This window comes from Pichia membranifaciens, assembly GCF_001661235.1.
Source record: "Pichia membranifaciens NRRL Y-2026 unplaced genomic scaffold PICMEscaffold_1, whole genome shotgun sequence".
Lineage (NCBI taxonomy): Eukaryota > Fungi > Ascomycota > Pichiomycetes > Pichiales > Pichiaceae > Pichia > Pichia membranifaciens.
The window spans coordinates 1,189,345-1,217,344 of NW_017566982.1; the positions used below are offsets into that span (position 1 = coordinate 1,189,345).

Below are 28,000 nucleotides of genomic sequence, written 5' to 3' on the forward strand. Positions count from 1 at the left end.
GCTTGTGCACGGCACCCGCCGGTCCGAGTCGCACTTCACCTTCCTCGTCTTGCAGTACCGACACGCCTTGGTCACCCCTGCTGCTCCCGTAGCTCCTGCGGCGCCTCGGCCCGCTTCCCCGGACACGTGACCCGTCCGCAGCGGCCCCTTTTTCACCCGTTTCGGCTTCCCGCCGTCCATCGCTCTGTCGCCGTGCTCTCTGCCGTCTTCGTCATCCATAGCACGAGCCTTCTGTGCTGCCCCCAGTCTCCCCCGCCCCCCTGCACACGCAGCCTGCCCCGTCTTCCTCAACTTCCGTCCTATCTTCAACACCACACGGCGCAAAACATGTCGACCTCCAGCGCTCCTTTATCCACACCCGTGCACCATAGCTGCGCCTCCCGCGCCGATCGCCCCAAAATGCCCCGCCACACTCGTTCCTTTCCTTCCCTTTCCTTTCCTCCTCGTTTCGCTGGCTGCCTGGCGTTCGCAGCTCTCACAGCGGCTGCTCAGCACACTCACACGGTGCTCGCTCCAGCGAGTGTGTCTCAGTTTCCGTTCTCGACCTGTTTGTTGTTGTTGAGCTGTTTTTCCTTCTGGAAGTGCCGGCACAGCTGTGGCCGGGGCCCCTGTGCCCCCTCCTTCGGCAGGCACAGCTTGCTACTTCCCTACAACCACACACACCCGCCTCTTGCTAGATTCCGACACCTCGCTTCGAAAACAGGTGGTAGATATCAGAAAGCCAGGTAGCGATTTCGACCCAGACACAGATCCATCAGCAGATCAGCCGATCAGCAGACCGAGAAACAGCGACGACGACGACGACGACGACGACGGCACCGACGACAGCAACAACGACGACAGCATCGAGTGCACCAACAGGGATATAGATCACGTTCCCTGCACCGCATCCTCCATTTCGAATATTTGTTGTCCATCTTCCCCCTTTCCCCCTCTCTTTCTTCCTGCTAGAAGAACCACGGTAGAATAGAAGCACCGCCTGTTTTGCTGCACTGAACTCCTCCGATCTCATCTTTGCTATCATTGGATCCCTTCCTGTTAATTGCATCGGCATCTTCCTGTCCTTCATTTTTTTCCAAAAAAGTTCCCAAATCCAGACTTACCTTGTTCTTCTTTAACTTGTAAGCCATCTCACTGTCTTGAAAATGTCTTCCAGACAAAACTTACAGTCGCCTGCTGTCGCAGCAGCCGCTCTTGCAGCCTCAAACAACATAGGGTCCTCAAACTTCCAGAGCAACACCAACGTATCCAACGTCCCTCAGTACTCCCAGACCGGCCAGCAACAGCAACAACAATCGAGCCAGCAACAGCCAAGTCAGCAGAACCTGATTAACCAAAACACTCCTTCTCAATCTCAGAACCCTTCTCAATCCCAATCTCAATCCCAAAATTCAAATCAAGTGGTTGGTTTACATTACAAGATTGGCAAAAAAATTGGTGAAGGATCCTTTGGTGTCATTTTCGAAGGTACAAACTTGATCAACGGCGTCCCCGTCGCAATCAAGTTTGAACCAAGAAAGGCCGAAGCTCCTCAGTTGAGAGATGAATACAGAACCTATAAGCATTTGAGCGGAGTCAAAGGTATTCCAAATGCCTACTATTTCGGCCAAGAGGGACTACACAACATTTTGGTCATAGACTTGTTGGGGCCTTCTTTGGAAGATTTATTTGACTGGTGTGGCAGAAAATTTTCTGTCAAAACAGTGGTCCAAGTGGCTGTCCAAATGATCACCTTAATTGAGAGAGTCCATCAGCATGATTTAATCTACCGGGATATCAAGCCTGATAATTTTTTGATTGGCAGACAAGGCTTACCAGATGAAAACTCCGTCCACTTGGTCGATTTCGGTATGGCCAAACAGTATAGAGATCCTAGAACAAAGCAACACATTCCTTACAGAGAGAAAAAATCTTTGAGTGGAACCGCTCGTTACATGTCCGTCAACACACATTTGGGCCGTGAACAATCAAGGAGAGACGACTTAGAAGCCCTGGGTCATGTTTTTTTCTACTTCCTACGTGGCCAATTACCATGGCAAGGTTTGAAAGCCCCAACTAATAAACAGAAATATGAGAAAATTGGTGAAAAGAAACGTACAACCCCAATTAGTGAACTGTGTGCTGGCTTACCACCTCAGTTTGGCCGTTACCTTGAAAGCGTTAGAAATTTGCAATTCGATGCTGAACCAGATTACGAACATTATCGCCAATTGCTCCTATCAATTTTACCAGATATAGGAGAAACCGCTGATGGCCATTATGACTGGATGGATTTAAATGGCGGCCGTGGTTGGGATTTGGCAATAAATAAAAAACCAAACTTACACGGTTATGGCCATCCAAACCCACCAGGTGAAAAGCGTCACCAAAAACGTCCGAAACAACATCAACATGGTTATGGCCAGCATCTTTCTTCCCAACAACAGACACAACAGGCACAAGCCCAAGCACAACAACAGTCTCAATCTCAACCACATGGTGTTTCTAATAATGCAGGTCAAAATGGAATTCCAAATATCAACTCTACAGGTAATAACAACATCGGCACTAATGCCAACAAAGGCTTCCAATCGAATATCCAAGATAACGGTATCAGCGATGGTTTGAATGACAATGGTTTTGTCAATGGCTCCAACGTTCGGAATTCAAACCAGGTTGTAAATGACACAGCTGGTGCGAACGGTAACATTGTGGGTGAAGTGAAACCACTTCCAAACTTACCAACACATTCCTATTCCAAGCCAACCGGTGGTGAACGCGCCAATCACGCACAAGGTAAAACAACAGGAGATGATGAATCCGATAAGGGCTGTTTTGGAAAGCTCATGTGCTGTTAGGCCATGGCCAATATTTTCAGCTCAGCTCAGCAGAAGAGTCAACTTGATTATATGCTAACTAATTAATACCTGTGGCTATTTTGTTCCTACCTGATTGTTTGTTTCTTCTCATTGTAATGTTTGTCAACATTACAGAGTTTTTTTTCTTGCTGGAATGTTTGCTGCCGTTTAGTTTCAAACTTGTGAGGACAAACAGATTTTTTTAATAATATATTGTGTGATACTAGCTAATTTTTTCCCGTATAAAAGATGTGTATATAGATAGACTTATTTATGCACTTCATTTCAATACGTATCTATAGCGAATACACATTATACTTCCGTTTATTTATCTCTTTACACTTCTGTGGTTGTAAACTGAAAAAAAGTAGAACGATTATGAGTACTGAGTTTTGAGTTGTCGGACAACATCATTTCTTCCATCTATGAGATTCGTCACCTCCAGCCCACTTGTGTTCGACATAACCTAGTCTTTTTTTCACCTCATGGACTGTGTTGGAATCACCCATGTTTTTCCCAGCGTTGTCACTAATTTTTATAGCATGACCACCACCGCAAGTGAGTAGTTTCATGACAATGTTCATTGGTTCGGTGTCAAAATCGTTCGTAAGGTTTGTCCCAATTCCAAAAATCGAGTTGATTGCACACTCTTGACTGTCACAAACCTTCTTCAAGTCAATGCATTTGCTTACATTGAGGGAATCGCTGAAACAGATCAACTTTCTTTTGTCACCAGAGTACCCGTGGTTATGGTACCAAGCACTGAGCTCTCTTGCATACTCTTTGGGATCACCACTGTCCTGTCTCACTCCGACGTAGTATCCAATATAAGGTTCCGTGAATTGTTTCAAAAAGTTTTCTGTTCCATAAGTATCAGTCAATGCCAAGCCTGCATGTGACGGACCAACCAACTCGACGTATTGCTCCATTGCAAGCCTATTTGCGGTCAAATACGCCTCGTAATTAGGCTCACCATCCACAGTGCTTGTTATCATCGATTGTATCGCCCCGACTCCCATCATCCACTCGTGCCCGATGGTACCAATTGGGTTAACATCAAACTCCTTGGCAAAAAAAACATTGGAAGTACCTAGAAATTTCCCCTTAAAATCAGAGTTTTTAGCAGCTTTCATGATTCCTTGCATCACAGTTCTTTGTACTTCAAAGCTACGCCTACGTCTAGTTCCAAATTCACTGAACGTGCATCCAGCTTCAAGGAGCTTCTCTGTTTTCGTAAACGCTTGGGAATGCACCAGCTCAAAGTCTGGCTTGGGTAGTGATTCAATGAATTCACCATTCTCTAAGATTGCTACTTCCTTTCCTTCGATTTTCCACTTTTTATCAATAAACCTGAAGTAGCATTCGCTCAACAGCGAAAGAATCGGGATCTCATACAAAGTCACCACCTCCCAGTCTCCACATGCCGTAATGGTTAAGTTGTACTCATCTCCGCTAATCTCTGGGACAATTTTGATTTCCTTATCCGGATTCAAGCTCACTGTTCTCAACCATTCGAAATGATCGTCGCCAAGATATCCGATTTTCGTCTTCAAATATGCAATCTCCTCATTAGTGAACCTCAAACTTTCAAGACTTTTGATTTGTTGACAAAGCCAGTCATATGCTTTCCTGTTGAGTTTCTTGTTTGGAGTTCTATTCGTTAGTAGAAATTCACATGGAACTTTGGGATAGTGCTTATGAATGGCAGCCTGCATAGTAATCTTATAAAGATCTGTGTCCAACAAGGACGTAATAATAGGAGTCACAGCCATGTCTGTACCAATTTTAATGTCTTGCAGTGATCTGATTTCTCGGTTTCACTCAATTGTGAAAAGAAGACAATCATATCTCCCAAAACTGGCACCATTCATGTCATATAGACTACCTCCCAGATATCTCCAGTTCTCTCCCCACGGAGATCTCAGTCTCATCCCACCTTCCGCGCTGACGTAATTGCACACACTTTCTGAAAATTAACTTCATATTAACTCGTATATCATGCAACTCTAAAGCGTTTCAGCATACAAGCGATTGATCATTAGAGGTTTCAATATGATGCACTCGTTAAAGAGTAGACAGAGACGATCTGTAGACACTGTATTGCATCTTCCCAAATTATAATACAGAATAAAATACATAGTTGAGACTATTGTACAGAAAAGAGTTTTTCAAACCAGAGGCTTTTCTTCTCCAAGATATATCACCTCATCCTCAGCAAAGCTTTCATCACCATAGCCGTCTGGATTAACTCTTGACTTGTCGTAATCAAATGACTTGGTATCTTCTAACTGAAATATGCGTATTGTATCCAAAACCACAACTTCATCTCCCCAGTTACTATGGATAACTACCATAAAGTCGAGAACATTCCATTTCCTTATCTCTAGTTTGACCTCATCATTCCAAATGAGCGGCTGATATGCACGATTCGAATTTATGTCGTATTTGAGTTCACCCACACGTACCCATCCAGCTAGGCCATCTGCCTTAACCTTTTTGGAAATATTAAACTTGAGGTCTTGATTGTAAAAGGCACCCATAGCCTCTTTCATAGCCGTTTGTTCGGTGGCTATGGGGCGAACCAGGTACTCAACGTTTTTTGGTGCTGTGTTGAACCAACGTTTACGAACATCAGCTTTAGCTGCATCATCCACGTGGTTCATGTTTGGAGGCTGTCTGGAGTGATAAACTCCCAACTCATGGATCTTTATTGGTTCTGGAGCCTGGACGGTCAAGTAAATTGGCACTGCGGAGGCGACACTTTGCCAAAAAAGCGAGGGATGTTCTAAGAGGACGTTTCTTGGACTATTTGATGGAGATAGTAGTTTAATATCGGCCAAGGTCTTGACAACGGAATTACCGGCTTGAGAGGTTGCTGGATTTAGCATCCTTTTCATGAAATCTGGAAATCCATGAATGATTCTTGATTGGATAGTTTTGCGACGTTTTTCTCTTTTGTATTGGGACAAAGGAGGGTAAGAAGTAAGCTGTAACGACACATGGCATTTGTTAGCGATATTGAAAAACTTGGAAGAAACTTTGTGCAATTTGGTATCCTTTGCTTGATTGGCGTGCCCAACATGATCACCAGAGTATCTGACAATTTGGCCCTTCATCTCTTTTAGAAACTTTTTATCCGCAATATCCCGGGTCACGTCTTTCGAAAGAGCATCGACTTTGCGCTCCAATTCGTTCAATTTTTCAAACAAGGGGCTCACAACATCATTGCTGGTATCAATCATATCTTTGGAAGAGATTGAAAATTCGAGTTTGCTGATGTGATCCTCGAGGATTTTGAACTCATTTTCAATGCAACTCACTTTTTCTCCCAAACCCTCTAACCTCCTCAAGGATTTCACATCTTCTTCTAGTAGATAAATCTTGTGGCTCAAAAAGGGGCTCGGATTGAAGCCGGATGCGAAAGGATTGAGAGTTTTGAGGTTTTCCAAAGAGTCTTTCGTCACAAAGCTCGACACAGCAAGTAGAAGCAAGCCCACAATTAGAAGAGGAGATGATTTGAGCATGTACATCAAAAATTTCTCCTTGTATTTCAGAGGAGGATCGTAAAGGAAATGCGTGTTGTCCAACTCGGTATCGGAGTCAAGACCCGTGTCGTCAAAAATACTGTGGCCTTGGCCCGGCTTTGACTTTGTTCTCGAATCACCAAAAAAGTCGGGTAAAACTTGGTTATGTTTATCCGGGTTGTCGATGTATCTCTCGTACTCCTGCTTCTCAAAATCAGAAAACCCTGTATCACTTTCGTCAAGTCCGTAGTTCTCGTGCTGCTCGTCCTCATCCTCATCTTCGCTGATGACGCTCACTTTGTTGGCAAAGGCAGAGTCTTTTTCGTTGTGGTCACCGCCGTAGTCACTGTCGTCGTCGTATTCACCAGCAACTTTCTCCTCCGGGTAGACATCATCGGAGACCAGCTCTCTAAACTCGTCTATCACCATCTGCTTCTGCAAGTCGCCATTGATCATCCTAAGGTCCTCCTCAGAGATCACGAAGGTCTCTTTGGTGAACAACGCGTTGAACGTGTCTGCAGTCGGCTCGTGCTTTTTCACATTATCATGTCCACTTCTGGCAGACCCCTCAGAGAACAGCTCTCTTACGGACCTCTTCAGTCGACTAATGTTCTGTTTCTCCTTCATTGGCATGGCGGTATACAACAGGTAAGACAGGCAGTGGATAGGTCACACCGTATGGGCGGAAAAACAGAGATACAGCTTGCGGGAGTATGTCTACGCCAAACATGTTTGTCTCGTTTTTCCTACAAAACCGCAGACGCGGATCCCATAAGTATTCTCAAAACGAAGTTGTATCGATCTACATTTCGTGAACCAGGTGCTATATAGGTTTGGTGGATGGGGCCATTGTGACACAGTAATTACGACATTGCTTCGTCCTGAGAAGCTTTGTCGTCAGTAGGGGCAGGCGCTGTAGCCTCAGCCCCAACTTCTGCTTCCGCCGCTACTGCTGAGGTTGCGGTTTCAGACTCAGTTTCCCACGGTTTCCTCCGCTGCTGCAACACACTCTCGGAAGCCGAGGTCGGGTCCAGCACCGTCTTCGGGATCTGTTTGATCCCTGGAATAGGCTTGTTGTTGACGATCATGTCGACTATCTCCTGGTAATTTGACGTGTATTCCTCCTCGGTCGGCTCGACGGCCAATACATCATGCTGGCTGTCCACCATCTGGCTATCGACATCGACGTCGAGGTCATCGCCGGCACTGGCGCCGGCATCGCCCTGAGGCACTCCAAGTGCTCTCTGCTTGTCGGCAAGCCAGAACTGGTAGTCCTGCAGCTCGAGAATGTTCTCTGTCTCTGAGCAGAATACAAAGATCTTTGTCTGGAGCTGCAACTGCTCTCTGTCCGCCTGCGGGATGCGGCTCGGGTTGAACACGCCGTTGCTGAGGTCCTGCTTGACCTCGAGGTCCTTATCGGACATCACGATGAGGTACTGGTTGTACACCTGCTCAAGCGTGTTTTTGTATGCCGGGCTCGCCTGGAAGTCGTACGAGCCGAACTGTTCGTACACCTCGTCCATGTCTGCCATCTGCGTATGTCTATGTCTGTCTGCTACACAGTGTATCCGCCCTCAGCCCGACTTCTCTTCGTGCCCAGCGCAGAACAGCTCCTCCTTCTTTCTGCAGCCTGAGAGGCGGCCTCGCTGCAAAAACATGAATGGCGGCGTATCGGCCACGGCTCCGCCACGGCAGACTACATCTTGTGAATCAGCGTCTTGGTTTATACAGCTAAGGCTCTAAAGAGAAAACAAAAGTATATAACGGGTGTGTAGTGTACAGTGGGGGTGGAGCAATCTATAAGGGGGCCCGCCTCCCCGCAGCATCTGGCCCCGGCGGCACGCTCAGTACGCCCGCTCGTCGTCGACAATCTCCTTCTTCTCCAATGGGTTGTACTTGAGAAACTTTTCAATCAAGTCAACGTGCGTGAGCACCATTCTTCTGCAGCAGTATCTCTTCAACTTGAGTCTGTCGAGGGCGTCACCCTCCGTCATGTTGTCGTCCTCAAGGTACGAGAGATACGTCTCCCACTTGTCGCCGACAACCTTGCCGCACGAGAAACATCTCACTGGAATGATCATTGTGTGTGTATGTGTGTATGTGTGTCAATGCCGGGCTCTGCTGCTCCTTCCGTGTCTCTCCTCCCCTCTCTTCCAGCACCAACAGTTAACAGACCGGTACACACACCCACATAGTGTGTCCCTCTCTTCTGAAAATTTTTCTCAGGCCCTTCTCTCCATCTGGAGTCAAGAGAGACTTGCTTACGTCAGCCGAGGGAGAAAAAAAATTTTTTGTCTTTTCCAGATCTTTTTTTTCCACCAGATAGAAGGAATACAGGAGAAGGAAGTGAAGAAGAAGAAGACGGCGAAACCAAAGGCGGAACCAGAGGAGAAGCCAAACAAGAACAGTCGAATTCAGAGAACAGCGCCGGTCCGATGAAGAAAGACACCTACTCGCTTTCGTTTGCCGCCGGAGGACAAGTCCGTGCGCACTTGAACAGGATCTCCAACGACGGACACTACTCCATCTCCTTCTTCAACAGCCACATCACAGTCTACTCGGTGACGTCGAGACTCGCCATCAGGTCGTTTCACTCATTGGAGCCTCTTGTGTTTGACGACATCGTTGACACGTTCCTGTCACCGGTGAACCCGAACCTCGTGTACATCCTCTCAGGCCGCTCGGAGGAAGGCTTCCACCTGACCATCCTCAACTGGTACGACAACGTGAAAAACCCGGTCGTCTCGAGCATCTGTCTGGAGCTCCCTGCGCAGGCGACGGAGTTTCTGAGAATAATCAATTTCAACTCGAACAACGAGACACTGCCCAACCTCTTGGTGAAGAACCAAAAACACAGCTACTCAATTGTGTCGTATGATCTGAACACCTCAGCCGTGTCGAAGGTCATCAAGAACATCGACAATGTGGCCTTCTACGCCCTCTCGCCAAACCGCAAGAACATGGCTTTTGCCATGAAGAAGAAGAGCTCGGCGTTCAAGGTGTTGACCTTTGACGACGACAACGACTCCAAACTCGCATACTACAGTGTAAACTACTCAAACAACAAGTACACCCCCGTGAACCTTGCCATCTCGAACGACCAAGCCAACCCGCTTCTTGCCTTTGGCACAGCCAGTGGCGCCATAGTGCTTCTCTTCGAGTTGTCCTCGCAAACCCCTCCCCAAAGAATTTTGAAATGGCACATCGGCGCACCAAAGACCCTTACCTTCAACCCGGACTCAACCTATCTTCTTTCAGGTGGTGCAGAAAAGGTCTTGGTGTTTTGGAACATTTTGAACGAAAAGCAGCAGTTCTTGCCACGTCTCAACGGTATAATCGAAAACATCTTCTTCAATTCCAGTGTTCCTTCTCTCATTGGCTTATCTCTCAATGTCATCGACGGCGATATCCAGTACTTGATTCTGGGTACCACAGATCTACTATCGAAGTTGGACATCAGCACCCCTCATCTCTTCTCAGGAATGAACAAGGATAATTACCTCAAGAAAAATCTTCTCAAGGATTTGCATTCCTTCGAGAAAAGCAAACAATCCACCCGTTTCAAACACCCATATAGACTCGACTTCAGAATCCACCCAAAGAGTAATCATTTATATCTCCCATCAGGAAGACATCTGCAAGTTTTCGACTCTTTACATAATTTACAGGTTGACAATATCGCAGTGGCACCAGCCATCCAACAATATGGTAAAGTTGGGGCTGAAAACAAAATTCAGGATCCAATGGTCATAGGCTCCGAATTTATCTTTTGCTCTAAAACAAATGACAAAGATTGGCTAGTGACATGTGACGCAGAAATCAGAGGTGAGGCCGAAGATTTGACTGATGACAGTATTGAGCATTGGGAAACTCTGAGATTTTGGAAGTTTTCCGGAAGTACTGATTCATGGACTCTACAGACCAAGATGTTACGTCCGCATGGCGATTACCCAATCACCAACATCGCACCAGCTCCTGAGAGCTACTTTGGTGGTGAAGCTGTCTTGACTGCAGACTCCCGTGGTAACGTCAGATTGTGGAGACCAAACTCGCAAGGTATTTGGTCTCTAAGAAAATTTTACTCAAGTGGATCCGAAAATGCAATGAACAACTCTGACACAGAAATCAAGAAAAACAAACCATTGGTGAATATTGCCAACAAGGAAGGCACCACTTGCGCATGGTCCCCGGACAGTAGTATGATCGCCGTTGGTAGAGAGGGGAAAGTTGTGTTATTAGATGTCAACAGTTTTGAAGCCATACATACGATTTCTCCTGCTATCTCTGCCTCGAGATTCCATAGTCATGCATCAATTGGCGAACCAGAAGAAGGCGAGAAGAAGGCGGGCTCCCCCGGACTTCCGATCCATTCCAAAACACGGTGTATTGATTTGAATCTTCAAGACAGCCATATTATTTCGGTAAACTTTACATCAAACGGAAAGCTATTGATTGTTGAGACACGCAGTCATTTGACTGTAATTGACATATTAAAAAATACCACAGTTTTTGGTCTGATTCTTGGGGGTGGAAATAACTCTGGGTTTGGCGGTTCGCTAATCAAGGTCACACCACGGAAGAAGTCCGAGATCAGTGTTGGAGATTCCACAGATTTGGAAAACGATACCACAGACGAGCTTCTCATTATCGGCAAGTATTTTACCGAGGAGAAAAAAGTTTTTTCAAAAATAACGTTATGGAATGTTTCTGACAAGAAGTCGACTATAACATGCAAGTGGTGTCACCTACACGACGCTGCTATTCTCGGTGCAGAATGGTCTGAAACATGGCAAGAGTGGATTTTGGCAGATATGAACTCCAACTTTGGTGAGCTTGGCTTCGGCAAGTCCTCTGCCAGAAAATCGCTCACCAAGGAGTCTGAGAACAAACAGACTGACAACTGGATCGTGTCCAGCTTGCTAGATAATGCCAGAATTGTTAACCGTGCTGCTACAGCAGCTAAGGACAGGGTAAATCTCCAGTTAGACGGCACAGAAGAATTTAACGATAGACAGGGTCTACAGGGCAATGCTTTTGATGGCATACTCGACCACCTTGAAGGTATAAGTGTAGAAACCTTGTTTGACAGAGTGCTCAGGGTGGTATAGATTAGATAGTACGTTTATGTAGTATAACCTAATGAATTGTATTCGACCTGAACGAGACTCCCGCGAGTGGCTCGCGGACAATAATTTCTGAAAGAAAGTGACTTGGTAAATAAGGGTGATGTAGACATCAGGAGAAACTCTTCCTGTTGTACGGGCAATACCTTGTGGAACGAAACGCACACGCCACACTCGGTATATAAACTCATCAGTATGGGGTTTGGCAGCAGATCCTTTATGGGCTCCAAGGAAAAGGCGAGCTACGAAAATTCATTTGTTGGGAAGTACCAAAAACTTGTAAAGAAAAACTCATTCTTATATTTTGGAATGCCAATGATGCTTTCCATTGCGTTGGGATCTGTTCTTTTGACAAACTTTGCTGCGCTACGTTATGAGAGGAGAGACGAGAAGGTGAAGGAGATGTCAGAGGATGAGGCTTTAAATATGATCAACAATAGAAGAAAAGTGGATATCAATGATGAGTACTACAAACTGCAGGGCATTCTTGAGGAGCACCAAGACTGGGAGCCAAAGCGAGTGGAACGACTACCAGGGGAGAGTGAAAACAAGTGGTAGCTGGAGTGGCTGCTGCGCTTGTGGCCCCAGTTCCATCCATTTCTTGTACATACATACATTCGGCGAGAGAAGGTGAGTTTCTACTTATCTGCACCGCCTGATTTTGCATAAGTTTTTTTTCAGTTCTCTCTTTTTTTCCTCCGTTCTATTCATTTGAACTTTTCAATACACTCTCTATCTCATCTATAGCCGATAAAGTAATACTCGGAGGCCAAATAAACAATCAATTTTAGTATAGCTATTGATACAGGATGGTTTCGTTTTCTTGTGAAGTCTGTAACGATACCGTGTTAAAGAAGAAGCTTCAGCAACATCAGCGTTCTTGTCATGGAGCATATTTCACTTGTATCGATTGCTCAACTACTTTCTACGGGAATGACCACCAGAAACACACAAGCTGTATCAGTGAGGCTGAGAAATATGAGAAGGCGCTGTATAAGGGGAAAAAGGGAAAGAACCAACAGCAGCAACAGAAGCAACAAAAGCTGCCACAACAGAACCAAGCTACAAAGCAACAGCAACATGCTGTAGAGGCTAAGAAGGAGATCAAGAAGGATTCAGAGAAGCCAAAGAAGGCTGAAGTGCCAAAGAAAGAAAGCCTGTCTTCTTCTTCAAACATTTCTAAGTATGTCGATTCGAAGGCAACGACCCTGTACAAAATTTTCAAGTCGGCCAAAAAGGATGACAAGAAGTTTGCGGACAAGACCGAATTCTTGAAAAACGTCAAAGTGACCCAAAACGAAGATGGTTCGTTCAACTTGGTGATATAAATAGATTCTATAGAGAAGCTGTACACATTAGATTAATCATAATAGTTTCTGCATTTGAAGCTCCACTAGTTCAAACTGACACTGATCTTGTTGTAGAACATCAGCAGAGTGTTCAATGGGAACGAGAGCTCACTATGGAGGTACTCCGGCAAAACCTCCTTTACTCGGGCAAGGTTCTGCTTCCACCCTGCACCATATCCGTGTGGCTCCTCCCAGAGCGGTTTGTAAATGACGTCTTGAGACTCGTCCTGAGGTGAGGATTTGTCGATTATAAGGCGGTAGTAAAGAGAACCCACCTTCCCTGTTTGCTGGATTGTGAAATTTAAAACACTTTTTTCGTCCTTCATGTCGACGCAATGAACGCCTGTCAGTAGCTCCAAGAAATTGAGCTTGGTCTCATGAGACTCAACCTCTTTAGCACTTCCATCGTGTTTCACCAGTTTAGACTTAAACGTCAGTATTTCGCTCTCCAACTCGTCTTCACGTTCTTTTGCACCATGCGCAATGCTCTTCCAGCGACTGAGCTCACGGGCGGATTCTCTGGATAAGTCTTTGTATTCCTTTTTTGTCACTGCTACTTTATCTTTCAGTGTCACCACCTTAGATTCTAATCTCTTATTTTCCTCCAGCAAGAAAGATATTAGTTTCTGAGATTTTTGTTCTCGCAATTTGGCTGCTTGCTTATACTCATCAAAACCAGCTGGGTACTGGGACTTCACGTCGTTGAGTAGTTCTGTCAATTTCTTCAGCTGTTTCTTCTGAAACATACTGGAAATTGTTTTAGTAGTCGGAAGCTTAGGCTGAGAGGAATGTTTGAAATGGAAGACGTCTCCGACGCCGTCAGGCAATTCTGTTCCTTCATCATACCAGGCGCTAGCCAATGAAGAGGTGTTAACGGAGTTTGTGCCTGCGTTGGTCTTTTCCGTTCTATCCATGCCACTGTCAGAAGCATGATCTTTTTCGACAAACTTGGATATATATCTTCCCTCTTCACTACTACCACTAGTAGCAAACATTATGTCTTTCTCTGTGCCTACGTCAGCATCCACGTCTTCGTCCTCATCAGCTTCAGCTTCCTGCACATCCGTATCTGTGTCGTTCTTGTTAGCCCTTTTTTTAATGATGCGATCTTCTTTCTCGATCACATCGAACAAACTCAATCTTTTCGGAGCTGGATCTTGGTCTTCAACTTCAGAGTCCGCCTGCATTTTCTGCTTCTTCGGTGTCCCGCTAGCACTAGCTGGCGCCTTTCCAAGTCTTTTCGCCGACTCCATATTGTAGTTGCTGGATGGAGAGAATTTGAATTGTGCAGTAAGGGAGAAGTAGAATGTTGTCCGTGTTGTTGTTAGGTTCTGTCTATCTACCCACAACATGGCGCTCTTCCGCATAGAGAAGGACACGATAAAAAAATAATGAGTCTAACTAAAACAATAACTTTTCACATTGGAGGTATATATGGATGCATACATAAATAGAACGATGTAAATGCTTAGCAATACCGGTGAGGACGCTATGCTGTTCAGTGAACTACTCAGTCTTCGCCTCTCCACCAAGCGTCCGTAAGGTCGCCCTCCTGTGCCTTCATGTTGAGAACGAAGCCCATCGAAGCACTGATAGCAGCTGCGATGGACATTTCCTTCGGGACGTTGGAGGAGTAGAGAGGGTCGTCCCTATGCATGATGTCCCGGTACAACTCGTAGACGACCTTCATCCAGAACAATGTCAAGCCAATGACAAAGGCCATCAAGGGCGGGGTAGAGTAGAACGTGGCGTACAAGAGTCCCAAGTTGTAGACGAGATGAATCTGCATGACGACGTAGTGCCAGAAGGCCCTGAAAATCATCAAAGGAGATCCCATCATAAAGTTGGAGACTCTGTAAATCGCCGTCTGGTGCTGTTCGTCCAGGGTGTCGATGCGTAGCTTTTCTAGAAGCCAGTCCTTGTATCTGTCGACATTGTGGACTGGGGGTTCCATGGACTGGGAGATGATGTTGAGTGCATCTGTAACCTGCCGGTCTCGGACGTCCCTCTCCGTGGTGGTGACGAACCGGACGTTAGTGGCACCAACGACGCTGGGACTGATTGCGTCTGCCATGATGTTCTGGGTGGCCGCCGTGAAGTGGGGGGTGTTGTAGGGGTGATATCGGAAGTACGAGTTGGGCGACGTGGTCCTCGGATAGGACCTGAAGTGGGCGTGTGGAATGTGGCTGTTGAGAGGGTCCTGCGCTGCTGTTGTCTGGTTGCGATGTGGAAGAGGCTGTCTGCTCTTTCTTCGCAGGCCGTGGTCGTCCTGGTCGTCTTCTTCCTCGGCGGCAGCCCGTTGGCGGTTGTGCCGCACGGTACGGGAGAGTCTCTGTGTGTTGGCAAGATCTACAATTGTGTCCTTCAACCGCTGGGCGTTCTCCACAAACAGCTCCTTCAAGTGCAGCTGTCTCCCCGTGCCGCCAAAAAGGTCCGGGAGATAATTGCTCCCATTGTTGTTCACCGCCAACGGAGCACTCCTGTGGTCGCTGCCGTGGTGACCCCTGCTGCTACTCCGGTGTCTGGTTCTGCTGCTGCCTGCAGCCTCTCCGTTCTCCTTATCTTCGTTCTCGTCTACTGCTACTGCCGCTGCTGCTTCCACGTCGTCCTCGTGGTGGCCGTACCACGCAATCAACCCGTTATTTCGAACACGGGGAGGCCGCCCGACCGCCAGCGGGTCCGATATCGTTGCCGGATGCCTACTGCCGCCGTGGCTGTCCGCCAGGTCGTCCAAGTTCGAGTACGGTGACCCTGCGATGTGTTCGTTGATGGGAAGTGTCGTGTTCTGCCGCATCTCTAGCAACGACGTGCTAGCCGAGTCTGCGTCCCCTGCCATTGTCTCTCTGCTTCTCGCTTGTCTGCTACTGTCCTGCGATACTCTACACGCCGGCTACTGCTACACGCTGTCCTACCGTCTTGTTTTCCTGCTAACCCTAGAGTATCCCCGCTGCTGCTCTGGTCTGCTCCCGTCCACCGACATAAACAGGCCCCGGGAGAAGGCACGCCTGCCCGGAGACAGGGCAGGTCGATTCGCACTGTTATTTTTTCTCTCTTTGGGACAGCGAGAGAGCGTGTTGTTGTTGTAGACGAGCATAAAGAAAGAGAGAGAAAGACACTAGTGGACGGTCTTGTGCAGCCAGCGGTCTGGGGGAGCAAAATCAGGTAGGGTAGCAGCATCAAGGCTCAAGTTGTACCCCAGAAACCACCAAGATCATGCTTATAGTGCCTGCGATACTCAAACCGACGAGGTTTCGCAAGATACACCGATACGTGTTGCTACTAGCCGTGCTGACGACGGTGTACGTGCTGTGGCCGGTGCAGCAGATCGAGCGGTTGTCAGACAACCTGAGTGTGAAGCAGAAGAACGACTATATCGATTCGATCTTGAACCCAGACTCGGAGGCGTTGTACAACCCGGACTCGGGCCCGCTCAAGGCGGAATTCAATCCGGACGCAGACAGCTTGGACTTCCCGACGGTGATCAACCGGGCAAACCTGAACAAGGCGCTCAACAAGATGAACATGAAGCCGCTGGAGGACGGCCAGCAGGAGATAATGGCCGAGAAGATTAGCGTGCTGTCGGACGTGGTCACGAAAAGAGACTTCACGCCGTTGGAGTCGCTCGATGCGTTTGTCGGCAACCTCGACACAGACAAAGCGACCGACTACTACAGCGACTTGACCTGCGACGCGATTGCGTACAAGCCGGCCAGCAAGGAGCGGATCATCGAGTATACAGAGCCGATTCCGCTTGAGGACGACATGGTTGAGATCCGCAGATGGCTCCTGAATTCCCACTACGCCGAGGTACTCAAAGCGGTTCACCCCGCCGACGACGAGGGGATGCTGGTGTCCGACATGTCCCACTGGTACAAGAAATCGGGCTCTTCCGTGTGGCTTCCAGACGAGCAGCTGCACCTGGTGGCGTCGACGGTTCTCTATGCGCCGCACGGAAAGGCGGAGCCGCTGGCGTCGTTCATTCGGCTCCAGTTGTTTGACACCGAGTGGAAGGAGGTCAAAGGCCGCAGAGTCCGCTATTCGGAGCTCTCCGAGTCAGAGGTCGACGACGTTTTGAGAGAGTACTCCAGGAGCAAGGAGGACCGCCACTTGGACAGAATATCGTTCCGGTTCCCCTCGATCTTGAGTATCCCCATTGACGTCAAGCCCGGCAAGGGCACCCTTGGTCCCGAGAGCCCACGCGTGCTCTACAAGGACGGCGAGTACCACTCCGAGCCGGTTATCATCTTCAACATGCTTTCCGGCGATAAGACGAACATGTTCTCCGTCTTTCCCTTCAGACCACCCCAGGGGCCAAACCTTCTGCACCCGGTTGTGAAGTTCAAGAACTTCGGTAGCAACACACTCAAGACCCTCAAGTCCGACAAAAACTGGATCCCCTTCTTTGACGGCCTCAAGATCGGCGACTCAAAGACATCCAAGGGCAGCATGTATTTTGCCTACACACTCTATCCGTTGGTCATCTTCAAGTGCTCTTTGGACACCGGGAAGTGCTCCAAGGTGCAGGACAACATGGGCTTCTCCAAGCATGCGGGGGAAAGTCTTGCCAACCTCCGTGGCGGCACGTCCTTTGCCCCGGTCCCAAGACAGATAATCCAGACATTGAACGACGGAGACTATCAAAAACGGCTTCAGATGTGGGTCGGGTTTCCGAAGTTCCTAATCAAGGCTGGCCGTTGCGGCGACATCCAGAGACCGACACTGACCCTCCTCATCAAGGAGGACGGTGTTTTCCGCTTGGAACTTATGACGGGGCCGCTCGAGTTCGGCTTGGCGCCGGCAAGAGAGTGCTCCCCCTCCGGCGAGCCGTCCATCATCTCCGCCCACGGCATCTCCTTCTGGGACGTCGCCGCCACAGGCGTGCAGGAAAGCGATGGCACCATCCCTTACTATAACGACTACATGGGTCTCATTGTCGGCGAGTCCGACGCCAAGATCGAGCTTGTGGTTCTGAAAAACGTCCTCAACTACGCCATGGGCGTCTACTCCCACGGCAAGTACATGTTTGGCGAGTACGATCTCGAGGGCGGCGTCGCTCCAAGAACAGAGAAGGTTTGCGAGTGTGTACTGGCCAGCAGTATGACCTACGCTTTTTCTCTTGAGGACAAAAGCAGCAGGGTCCTCGACAAGAGCATCGAGAACTGAACACCGTCTACCGGCCACCAATGCCCACCTTTATATCACAGACAGACAGCACACCATAATCCTACTCTTGTACATCCACGGGTCTTCCGTGCAGCTCTTTCTATTTTACCTTCTTACTACTCCTCATCGTTATTCCCCCATCTTCAACTTTATATAATACAGCTCTTGCCTTATCCTACACCCCATGACGAAAACACCAGCTCTGGTTGGCCAGTGGCGTGCCGGTGCCGGCGGCCTGTGCCGGTGTCGCTGCCATTTTTTTTTTCACCCTCTCGAGCAGTGGAGATGGAAACGGGATGGAGATGACTGATCCGCCTGGCTGAACATTGCACGCTCTTTCTTCTTAGTCTGTCGGTGCATCTGAGGCTAAGCAGTATAAAGAAGGCGTAAGTCAATATTGCACGACTAGGACACACACACAATGAGCGCAATTCTCAGAAACAGACAGGCACGGGCGTTTTCTACGACCGCCGCCAAGCAGGCGACAAAATTCAACAAGTATTCGGCCGTCATCACGGAGCCTAAGTCCAACGGGGCGTCCCAGGCAATGCTCTATGCAACCGGGTTCAAGGAGGGTGACTTCACAAAGGGCCAGGTGGGTGTCGGCTCATGCTGGTGGAGTGGGAACCCCTGCAACATGCACTTGATGGACTTGAACAACATGTGTTCTGAGTCTGTCGAGAAGGCCGGCCTCAAGGGCATGCAGTTCAACACGATTGGTATCTCCGACGGGATGTCGATGGGAACCAGTGGTATGCGGTACTCCTTGCAATCGCGTGAGATCATTGCTGACTCGTTCGAAACGATTGTTCTGGGCCAGCACTACGACGCCAACATTGGTATCCCAGGGTGTGACAAGAACATGCCCGGCGTGCTGATGGCCTTTGCTAGACACAACAGACCGTCCATCATGGTATACGGTGGTACTATCTTGCCAGGCTCGGGTACGTGTGGTGGTGTTCCTGACAAGTTGGACGTCGTGTCTGCCTTCCAATCCTACGGCCAGTACTTGTCCCACGAGATCGACGAAACGCAGAGAGAAGACATCATCAAGCACGCATGTCCAGGCCCGGGAGCCTGCGGTGGTATGTACACCGCCAACACCATGGCCTCCGCGTCCGAAGTCTTGGGTATGTCTCTGCCATATTCCTCCTCCGCTCCAGCCACCTCAGAGGCTAAGAAAAATGAATGTGCTACTGTGGGTTTCGCCATCAAGAACCTGATTGAGAAGGACATCAGACCAAGAGACATCCTCACCAGAACCGCGTTTGAAAACGCAATCAGATACATCATTGCTGTTGGTGGTTCCACCAACGCAGTCCTCCACTTGATTGCCATCGCACACACCGCCAACATCAAGTTGACCATCGATGATTTTCAAAAGATTTCTGACGACACTCCTTTGTTGGGTGACTTCAAGCCTTCTGGTAAGTACGTTATGGCAGACTTGCCTAGGGTCGGTGGTACTCCAGCTGTCATGAAATTCTTGCTAAAAGAGGGTTTCCTCGATGGTAGCACCATGACCGTCACCGGTAAGACAATGAAGGATAACCTTGATGAATTGCCAGGCTTCCCAGAGGGACAGGACATAATGAGACCTCTTTCCAACCCTATCAAGAAATCAGGACACTTACAAATTTTGAAGGGTTCTCTTGCTCCAGAAGGCTCTGTTGCCAAAATCACGGGTAAAGAAGGTACCAGATTCACCGGTAAGGCAAAATGTTACGATGAAGAAGCTGACTTTATTAAGGCACTCGAAAATGGTGACATCAAGAAGGGCGAAAAAACTGTTGTTGTCATCAGATACCAGGGTCCAAAGGGTGGTCCAGGTATGCCTGAAATGTTGAAGCCTTCCTCCGCCTTGATGGGTTACGGTCTCGGTAAGGATTGCGCCCTATTAACTGATGGTAGATTTTCTGGTGGTTCCCATGGTTTTTTGATCGGTCACATTGTTCCTGAAGCATTCGAAGGTGGTCCAATCGCTTTGGTCCAAGACGGTGATGAAATCGTCATTGACGCTGACAACAACATCATTGACGTCTCCGTTTCTTCTGAAGAGTTGGAAGCCAGAAAGAAGGAATGGAAGAAACCAGAATTGAAATATAAGAGAGGTACTCTTTACAAGTACAACAAGCTAGTCTCCGACGCATCCAAGGGTTGTGTTCTGGACTTTGACGGCAATGACAACTGATTAGCCCATTAATTTATCATCAGTATCGATGTTCATAGAATGAATACGATCGCTTTTTCCACTACTTAATGTCTTTTTATTCATTCCTCTACTACCAAACATTCTGTCATCCTTGATTTACTACATTTTCCATTTTCTATTCTAACTGTTTACATTTTTCTTTCATTGGGTGGGTAAAACAAAGAAAGTCTCGAATTTGCACCGGAAAAACGGTTTTGTAATTTTTGATTCTTCTAATCTTTCGTTACTTGGCATTTAGTTCTCTATCATTAATCCTTTGTATAATTTCTTATATATATCATATCCGTGAAAGGATTCAACTCACTAATACTTTTAATACAATAAATAGCAGAACTTGTTACTACTGAAATTCTATCCGCTCACTAGGTTGTTCGCCAAAGTTGATGCTGACAATTCCACCCCAAACAGAACCAAACCCGTAGCAGACCACACCACCACCAATAATCCAGCTCTGGTTCAAACTTTTTCTTGATATAACGTCACTTCCAACAAAGACTGGGCTTTTTCTCCATAAACTTTCATTTATTCTGACACTAGCTACCTTCTTGGTATCGATATCAACTTCCACAATCGTGTCATTTTGGCAGTACAAAGTTTTCCCCACTCCACCTATCACTAATATCTTGGATCCAGTAGTGACAACATTGAATCCATATCTTGCAAGGCTTTTGTGTTTGACAATTTCGGTCAAGAAAACCTTCTTAGATTCCAGATCTAACTCAACTTGATAAACTGTAGAACTGAAGTCGAAGCCACCAGCTGGATCATATATCATTCCTCCCAAAAGATATATTTCATTGGTGGTATCTAACACAACCAATTTAGAGCTCTCTAGACCTTTAAGGAAGATAGAATCAGAAGAATAATCAAGCTTGAACCAAATGTTGCTTTCATTAGAATAATACTCAAAAGTTTCACCATCAGAACCCCCGAAAATCAATATGTCTTCTTCATTGATACAAGCCGCAGTGTGTTTCACTCTTCCACTCAAAAGAGGGCTTTTGAGTTCCCACGTGTAATGGTTAGCTTTAACGCGATGTAATTTCCAAACTTCATCCATCCCAGCCCCTGGAATTCGCCGGCCTCCAACGAGGTAAGAACCTGACCTGGTATCAATGCTAGTCGCACCAACCCGAGCTTTGAAGTCGGTTGGTACCTGTATAACAGCATCATTATCAGTCGATAGTTTTAGCTGAATAGTGTCAGATAATCGTGATTGCTGTATTCCACATGTGAGAAATGATGCATTTGGAAAGCCCAAACAAGAGTGGAACTTACGTTGAGCATTAACAGGGAGTTCGTTCTGATATTGCACTGTGTATTCGGTGGCAGCACTTTTCATTTGTGGATATAACTCACAATTTTTCTCTGCATAAACAGTCACGTTAGGTTGATTGGTGGCATGTAAATTGATGTAGTGATGACCAAAAAATATAAATTCCTCCCACTCATCAAATGCTTCCACATTTTTGACTTTCAATTTGATATCATTAGGAACCAAATCCCAACATGCCAGTAAATCTTTGGCATTAACATGGTTATAACCCAATTTGCGAAATCTGTTAATCTGATCAGCTATAGTTGGGTATGTATGAACACATTGTAAAGGGGCTTCCATCTTGTTGAAATGATGTATCATTCGTTTACCAAATGGGTGGTTTTCACCGGCAGGAAGCAATTGTTCGAGAATGAGGAAATGGGAATTTGAAAAGGTAGATGAGGTTTCAATTATAGGATTAGCAGTTTCTGGAGTCATATATGCTAGCGAAACCTCGGCAATAAAAATATTGGTTGTTGATGGACTGTTGGCCTTAAATGAATCCAACTGTTCACAATACAACTTTCGGTTCGTCAGGTCACAACCCATAGTTGCATAATTTGTTGTTCTGATCACAACACCAGGAGCAATTTTGCTTTCGGAATCACAGAGTTGTGGTCCTATCAACGTTGTAAGTTCGGGAGCCATACGTATCATTTGAGACTTATAATCAATAAGTTCAGGGAAATCAACGTCTATGCAATATAAATTTCGGTGTTGGAATTTCTCCTCATCAAGTAGCTGAAATGGTAGTGGATCATAGCCACAACCTAAGTTGATTATGTTGATCCGTTGCTCTGGTGGTTGCTGCTCAATAATTTTCTCGATAGCCATTCTGATTGATTTCATTCTTATCCAGTATCCACGATTAATGACTGGCGTTCTCCGTGGTGATTTTTTAACAAAATGGTGAAAAAACGGTTTGGAATTTGAAGCCTCTACATCATTGTATAATATTTCCACTGATCTCTTTGAAACTATAGAGGAGTCATTTGTCCCTTGGACAAATAAGTCGTGAACAACTTTCTTATTCCTACTTTTACCTTGTTTTTCATTTTTTTTCTCCTTGTCAGGCTTGCTATTTTTTCCTAACTGTTTCTGCACAACAGAAGAGTATATGTCCATCTTGATCTGGGACTAACGATTTCTTTTTGATTGCAGACTCAAAGGTTTTTTCCTCTCGAGTATCCGGAGGACAAATATAAAATTCATGAACCAAAATTTTTCACTTACCCTTTTCGCTCAATAATGTAGAAGCAGGCTGTTGCAGGATGAGGTAGAACGTTCAAAGCTACAGCACTTGCAGGGATTCATTTTGAGACGTGGATTGTCATCTGCTCAATATCACACATTATCCTTATTATTTATCCTACCTTTGTCACTTTTGGAATTACTCTCAATCGTGTCTGTGTAGTAGCTAGTAACCGCTCTTACTTTCCAAATACCTACTTGTAACTGTTCTGCATATTCCATACCGGGACCAAGATCATTAATGTAATCTCCAATATTATGGCCACAACACCCTAGTATACGCTGTAATAATCATCATATACATGTGTTCGGTTGGATAAGTCACGCCTTCAGTAGTTGCAGCAACTACGCAAAAGCCCGATATTATCATTTCTCGCAGCGATCCTATCTAAAACTCTCGATTATGACTGCGAACTTATCTCAACGCCAGTTAGAATGAATGACATGATTGGTGCTAGTACTCCGATCAATTTTGAAAAGCCTGCAATTAAACGATAGCTAGCCAAGATGGAGCTGCCGAGCTCATCAAGGACCAATTCACCTATTGCTGACGATGAGTTCACCGTCTCCGATGGAATACCCCACGAACAAAACAATGAAGCTGGTGAATCGACTCAGATCGTGCCAAGGCCAAGGAAGTTTATCTTGACCAAATACACAATATATGTGACCAACCAGAGAATGTATATTGTGGGCAGTAATTCTAGAGAATCTGTATTTCGAATACTGGAAATAGACTTAACAAATCCAAACACTTTGACCATTATGGAAGATAACGTTTATTTCACAAGGAATGAGATTATGGAGGTACTAAACGGTATAGAAGATTCAAGTGAGGGAGGACTAACAAAGAAACTAACTGCTGTGGGACTATTGGGGTTTATCAAATTTACTAAGCATTATTATCTTTTGGTTGTTACTAGGCGTAAAGAAGTGGCGGTTCTTGGTTCGCATGAGATCTACCATATTGATGAAACAGAGTTGATTCCCGTAACCAACAACCTGAAGGTACCAGAGAAAAAATCCACTGAAGCCAGATTAGTGCAAACTTTTCTGAACATTGATCTTAACAAGACATTTTATTTCAGTTACAGCTATGATTTGACGAACTCTTTACAAACTAATATGATCAGGAATAAAAGGCAATCTTTAAGAATGAATGGCAAAACAGAACTATCAATGGTGTTTGAGTTCAATGAAAGGTTTATGTGGAATTGTGCATTATTAGAACCCGTCTTTCAGTGCTTTGATAAGGTGTACGATTGGTTTCAGCCGATAATTCATGGTTTCATAGATCAGGTTAAAATGTCAGTTTTTCAGATTCAGGTTTATATAACTCTGATTGCCAGAAGATCACACAGGTTTGCAGGAGCACGATTCTTCAAGCGTGGTGTGAATGATGATGGTGATGTTGCCAATGAGGTAGAGACTGAGCAGATCGTTTGTGACATGCTTACATCCTCTTTTCACGATCCAACTGCTGGATTCTACAACAATTCACGATATACCTCGTTTGTGCAACATAGAGGATCTATACCGTTATCCTGGTCTCAAGAAACTGCTCCAAATATTCGAATGACAAAACCACCCATCGAAATGAACGTCATTGATCCGTTCTATACCAAAGCTGCTTTACACTTTAATAATTTGTTTGAAAGGTATGGAACTCCCATCCAAGTCCTAAACTTGATCAAGCAAAGAGAGAAAACACCTCGTGAAACCAAATTGCTGGACGCATTTAATAACTGTGTGGAATATCTCAATCAGTTTTTACCTAAAGAGAAGAAACTTGATTATGTTTCCTGGGATATGTCGAGGGCAGCTAAATCCAGAACTCAAGATGTTATCAAATGGTTGGAAAAGTATTCTGAAGAAACTTTGACGAAGACTGGATTTTTTCACAATGGGAAAACAATTTCAGACACTAAGCTTCAGGAAGGCGTTTGTAGAACTAATTGTGTTGATTGTTTGGATCGAACTAATACGGCACAGTTTGTTATCGGCAAAAGAGCACTTGGTCATCAGCTTCATGCTTTGGGCATTATTGAAGAAAAATATTTGGAATATGATAGTGACGTCACAAATATTTTGACAGAAATGTTCCATGATCATGGTGATACAATTGCTTTGCAATACGGTGGTTCACACTTAGTTAATACCTTGCAAACGTATAGAAAAATCAATCAATGGTCCTCACACTCTAGGGATATTATTGAGTCAGTCAAGAGGTTTTATAGTAACTCATTTGTTGATGCTCAAAGACAAGAAGCAATCAATTTGTTTTTGGGGAACTACGTTTTTGCTTCGGATAAACCAATGTTGTGGGAATTGAATACTGACTATTACTTGCACAATCGAAAAAACATTTCTGAATTGAATGGAAGCAACTCGTACACTCACTGGTATAACGACTCTTATCTCGTTAACCGAAAAGAAAGTCTCAAATCTTTATGGGAAACAACTATACAAAATAAGTATATTATGGAATTACAGGAAAGGGGGTTGCTTGTTGTCAAAATTGATCCTTATGTGGGGTGCTTCGAGAATTACTGGAACATTAAATATGGATCACGAAACTTTGTGTCTTTAAATGAGCTTTTTGAATTCAAAATGAATTCAACAAGACAGTTTTCTGCAAACCTGGAACAGAAAACCATGAAAAAAAAGGCCGGACAAAATAAGAATGGCGAAGACAAGAAAAAGCAGTTCAATTTATTGCAGCTTTTCAACAAGAAAGAAGGAAGCACTTCTGATTCCACGAGAGTGAGATTCAATAGCTTTGGTGAAAGACTACGCGGTAACTCTACACAAATGCCATTTGACCCAGAGAATGAAGAGGAACATTACTTTTCTCCATTTAAGTCAAGAAAACCACACCGTGAACTCAAGTTTATCTATTCAGCGCATGGTAACGAAGACGTAATAACTGAGGATGAAAGCACTGAAGAAAATTCTGTTTACCATGATTTTGTCGACTTGATGCACCCTATTGTTGAAAACGAGAAAGAAAGTAGTAGCCTCAAACAACAGTACAAAGAATTGATGTTTAGTTTATTGCAATTACAAAAAGCAGAAATTTCCTCGAATATATTCAACAAATACTTTGATGAAACAAGTGATGTTTTAGAGAAAATCACCGAAAATGAGGAATCAGCACTTCCTGTAATAAGGATAAACTTTGAAGATGAAAATTTTATCAGTAACCTGGATGAGAATTATGATGCCATGCAAGTAGAAAGCAAAGGTGGCGATTGGAGTAGGAAGAACATGCATAATGACTTGGACTACGACAGTCAAGAAAGTTTGAGTATTTCAAGCAATGATACTGATACTGATTCCACGAAATATTTAGAGTCGAAGGTAAACATGACTAATCTTTTACAAGGTATAACGAAGAATTATGTGCTCGTCACTCCAGATGTTGATGAGGAAACGGTTGAGCTTTACAGCAAGTCTGTAAGTATGAGTGCTGAGATCCCAGTGCTTGATATGAATGAATATGTGAGTGGCATGAGGCGAAGTTCAATTTCAGAGGAAGAAACTGACTCTGATAATGATTTTAGTCTTGAAAGTCAGGATAAAAAAACTCAAAAGCAAAACAAAATTGATATGTTAATGAAGGAATACAACTCTTTAGCTGACCCACTGATTGATTTAAGGGATTTGGACACTTATGTAAAGCAAACAAGGATGATGCAACAAGACTTTGTTGACACCCGAGAACAGGGAGTCGACATTCCCAAATTCAGTGAAAACGTGAAGCTCCGTGAGCATAGTGTGGACAAAACAAAGAAGTACCGAATAGGAGATTTGAGCGAGGAAGATGTTAGTCGAATCGTCAACGAGACGTCAGATTCGGACCATTACTACAGTTTCCGTCTGTTGAATAAAAAACCGTCGAAATTCACGCTTGGAGGTTTGCACAGTCAAAACACTGGGAAGTAGAAAGAAAACCAAATTGGTATTACGTATGTGCTTTTAGTCTATAGAAAAGTTGCAAAGATAATGTGGGTTATCGTTAATGTATAGTCATGGCAAAACGAAGGAACAAGAATCACAGTGATTTGAACTTCTTCACCAGCTTGTCGATGTTGGCCGAAATCTCGCTTTGCTTCCACTTCTGGCTCTCTGATATGATGTAAACGCAAAGCATCGTTGACCGGGGGCTTTCGGAGTTGATCCACACTTTGCCGTTAACACCAATTGCGATTTCAAACTGCAGCTTCTCAACCATCTTCTTTAGCACCGGAGCGTCCGGCGAAAAGAGGAGAAAGCGTGCATACGCACCAGAAACGTTGAAACAGTAGCCGCCATTTAGCACGCCAAAGCCGCCGTCCTTCCCCGTGGTTGGGTCTATGCAGCTCAACTCTGCGTCAACGGACTTCTCGGTTGCCGCCACTCTCGCGTAGATCAGCTCTCGTACCTGTAAACGGGGTCTGTTCTTCTTCGATGCGTTCGGGAAGGCGTAGATGTTGAGGATGACGTCCGGCGAGTACTCGTTTAGCGTTACACGGTAGTACTCGCCAAACTGGCCCACAACAGTACCCAACACGAGATCCCCTACCTGCGGAATGTACCTACCACGAGCAGAGTCAACATAGCAGAGATTGGAGGGTTCCTTTTTCGATATGGTGGAGCCTGATGACGTGACGAACAATCCTGCGGTTGTGGGCTGAACAGTCGTGTCGTCAAGAAGGGAGACGTTGGGGCCTAGGGCAAGTTCTGTCACATCAGCAGCAGTGCCAAGTAAGATATTGTCGCCAGGTATAACCAGGTCAAACGCACCGGTGGCAGCAGTTGTCATATCAGTGCAAGTGGATGTCATATGCTGGACAACAGTGCTTTGTAAAAAGACTTGTACTTTGCCTACTTCCTCTCCGTCTTCTACTTACTTTTGTAAAAAACATGTTGCAGAAAAAAATTGGGAAAAAATGTTAAAATAAGAAAAAATCTAAAGAAGGTCCAGTCACGTGCGGTTGCGCAATGAAAAGCCATTTGTCAGCACAAGAGCAGGAACGGACGGGTTTGGGGGGCTCTGGGACGTCTAGAATGCCGAATCTTGCCCAAAGGCATCTCTGCAGAGATGTACACTAGTATATGTAGCCTTCTCGTAAAGCAGAGAGACATTTGGCGACCAAAACGGGAGAAATCCGCCCAGGAAACAAGCAGACAATAGGGAAGGGGCCTGCTCTCGTCTGCGATTTCCTCTTTTAAGGTGTGTAA

The 28,000-nt window shown here is 45.6% G+C and overlaps 15 protein-coding genes across 15 annotated transcripts; 7 read left to right on the top strand and 8 right to left on the bottom strand.

Annotated features, from left to right (window-relative positions):
* Positions 1 to 327: 327 nt before the first annotated feature.
* On the top strand, positions 328 to 2,837 carry PICMEDRAFT_70463 (hypothetical protein; the record flags this gene model as incomplete). The annotated part of the gene is made up of 3 exons (XM_019163645.1): positions 328 to 360; positions 704 to 874; positions 1,170 to 2,837. The coding sequence occupies 3 exons, from the start codon at positions 328 to 330 to the stop codon at positions 2,835 to 2,837; spliced, it is 1,872 nt and encodes a 623-aa protein (XP_019019980.1).
* Positions 2,838 to 3,247: 410 nt separating this feature from the next.
* PICMEDRAFT_29922 (hypothetical protein) lies at positions 3,248 to 4,609 on the bottom strand (the record flags this gene model as incomplete). Its single annotated transcript, XM_019162611.1, has 2 exons — positions 3,248 to 4,062; positions 4,132 to 4,609. The coding sequence occupies 2 exons, from the start codon at positions 4,607 to 4,609 to the stop codon at positions 3,248 to 3,250; spliced, it is 1,293 nt and encodes a 430-aa protein (XP_019019981.1).
* A 362-nt stretch (positions 4,610 to 4,971) lies between these two features.
* PICMEDRAFT_14399 (hypothetical protein) lies at positions 4,972 to 7,011 on the bottom strand. Its single transcript, XM_019160354.1, has one exon. It carries the CDS (start codon positions 6,992 to 6,994, stop codon positions 5,006 to 5,008), a length of 1,989 nt encoding a protein of 662 aa, XP_019019982.1. The 5' UTR covers positions 6,995 to 7,011; the 3' UTR covers positions 4,972 to 5,005.
* A 327-nt stretch (positions 7,012 to 7,338) lies between these two features.
* On the bottom strand, positions 7,339 to 7,881 carry PICMEDRAFT_20032 (hypothetical protein; the record flags this gene model as incomplete). The annotated part of the gene is made up of 1 exon (XM_019162151.1): positions 7,339 to 7,881. A coding segment is annotated over one exon (543 nt), but the record flags the coding sequence as incomplete, so codon positions are not given.
* A 189-nt stretch (positions 7,882 to 8,070) lies between these two features.
* On the bottom strand, positions 8,071 to 8,550 carry PICMEDRAFT_14401 (hypothetical protein). The gene has a single exon (XM_019160355.1). The coding sequence runs from the start codon at positions 8,440 to 8,442 to the stop codon at positions 8,206 to 8,208; it is 237 nt and encodes a 78-aa protein (XP_019019984.1). The 5' UTR covers positions 8,443 to 8,550; the 3' UTR covers positions 8,071 to 8,205.
* PICMEDRAFT_14402 (hypothetical protein) lies at positions 8,455 to 11,522 on the top strand. The gene has a single exon (XM_019160356.1). The coding sequence runs from the start codon at positions 8,797 to 8,799 to the stop codon at positions 11,467 to 11,469; it is 2,673 nt and encodes an 890-aa protein (XP_019019985.1). The 5' UTR covers positions 8,455 to 8,796; the 3' UTR covers positions 11,470 to 11,522.
* A 157-nt stretch (positions 11,523 to 11,679) lies between these two features.
* On the top strand, positions 11,680 to 12,042 carry PICMEDRAFT_70468 (hypothetical protein; the record flags this gene model as incomplete). Its single annotated transcript, XM_019163646.1, has 1 exon — positions 11,680 to 12,042. One exon carries the CDS (start codon positions 11,680 to 11,682, stop codon positions 12,040 to 12,042), a length of 363 nt encoding a protein of 120 aa, XP_019019986.1.
* A 251-nt stretch (positions 12,043 to 12,293) lies between these two features.
* Positions 12,294 to 12,812, top strand: PICMEDRAFT_70469 (hypothetical protein; the record flags this gene model as incomplete). The annotated part of the gene is made up of 1 exon (XM_019163647.1): positions 12,294 to 12,812. The coding sequence occupies one exon, from the start codon at positions 12,294 to 12,296 to the stop codon at positions 12,810 to 12,812; it is 519 nt and encodes a 172-aa protein (XP_019019987.1).
* PICMEDRAFT_14404 (hypothetical protein) lies at positions 12,771 to 14,095 on the bottom strand (the record flags this gene model as incomplete). The annotated part of the gene is made up of 1 exon (XM_019160357.1): positions 12,771 to 14,095. A coding segment is annotated over exon 1 (1,204 nt), but the record flags the coding sequence as incomplete, so codon positions are not given.
* A 161-nt stretch (positions 14,096 to 14,256) lies between these two features.
* PICMEDRAFT_14405 (hypothetical protein) lies at positions 14,257 to 14,710 on the bottom strand. Its single transcript, XM_019160358.1, has one exon. The coding sequence runs from the start codon at positions 14,671 to 14,673 to the stop codon at positions 14,344 to 14,346; it is 330 nt and encodes a 109-aa protein (XP_019019989.1). The 5' UTR covers positions 14,674 to 14,710; the 3' UTR covers positions 14,257 to 14,343.
* Positions 14,711 to 16,046: 1,336 nt separating this feature from the next.
* On the top strand, positions 16,047 to 17,996 carry PICMEDRAFT_70472 (hypothetical protein; the record flags this gene model as incomplete). The annotated part of the gene is made up of 1 exon (XM_019163648.1): positions 16,047 to 17,996. The coding sequence occupies one exon, from the start codon at positions 16,047 to 16,049 to the stop codon at positions 17,994 to 17,996; it is 1,950 nt and encodes a 649-aa protein (XP_019019990.1).
* A 421-nt stretch (positions 17,997 to 18,417) lies between these two features.
* On the top strand, positions 18,418 to 20,187 carry PICMEDRAFT_70473 (hypothetical protein; the record flags this gene model as incomplete). The annotated part of the gene is made up of 1 exon (XM_019163649.1): positions 18,418 to 20,187. The coding sequence occupies one exon, from the start codon at positions 18,418 to 18,420 to the stop codon at positions 20,185 to 20,187; it is 1,770 nt and encodes a 589-aa protein (XP_019019991.1).
* A 361-nt stretch (positions 20,188 to 20,548) lies between these two features.
* PICMEDRAFT_70474 (hypothetical protein) lies at positions 20,549 to 22,651 on the bottom strand (the record flags this gene model as incomplete). Its single annotated transcript, XM_019163650.1, has 1 exon — positions 20,549 to 22,651. One exon carries the CDS (start codon positions 22,649 to 22,651, stop codon positions 20,549 to 20,551), a length of 2,103 nt encoding a protein of 700 aa, XP_019019992.1.
* A 762-nt stretch (positions 22,652 to 23,413) lies between these two features.
* Positions 23,414 to 25,399, top strand: PICMEDRAFT_26526 (hypothetical protein; the record flags this gene model as incomplete). Its single annotated transcript, XM_019162451.1, has 1 exon — positions 23,414 to 25,399. A coding segment is annotated over one exon (1,986 nt), but the record flags the coding sequence as incomplete, so codon positions are not given.
* Positions 25,400 to 26,831: 1,432 nt separating this feature from the next.
* Positions 26,832 to 27,684, bottom strand: PICMEDRAFT_9393 (hypothetical protein; the record flags this gene model as incomplete). The annotated part of the gene is made up of 2 exons (XM_019165090.1): positions 26,832 to 27,605; positions 27,670 to 27,684. The coding sequence occupies 2 exons, from the start codon at positions 27,682 to 27,684 to the stop codon at positions 26,832 to 26,834; spliced, it is 789 nt and encodes a 262-aa protein (XP_019019994.1).
* Positions 27,685 to 28,000: the final 316 nt, after the last annotated feature.

Bases quoted from the DNA above. Each gene is read 5' to 3' on its own strand.
- PICMEDRAFT_14399 (XM_019160354.1), bottom strand. From the start codon at position 6,994: ATGCCAATGAAGGAGAAACAGAACATTAGTCGACTGAAGAGGTCCGTA.
- PICMEDRAFT_14401 (XM_019160355.1), bottom strand. From the start codon at position 8,442: ATGATCATTCCAGTGAGATGTTTCTCGTGCGGCAAGGTTGTCGGCGAC.
- PICMEDRAFT_14402 (XM_019160356.1), top strand. From the start codon at position 8,797: ATGAAGAAAGACACCTACTCGCTTTCGTTTGCCGCCGGAGGACAAGTC.
- PICMEDRAFT_14405 (XM_019160358.1), bottom strand. From the start codon at position 14,673: ATGATGGGATCTCCTTTGATGATTTTCAGGGCCTTCTGGCACTACGTC.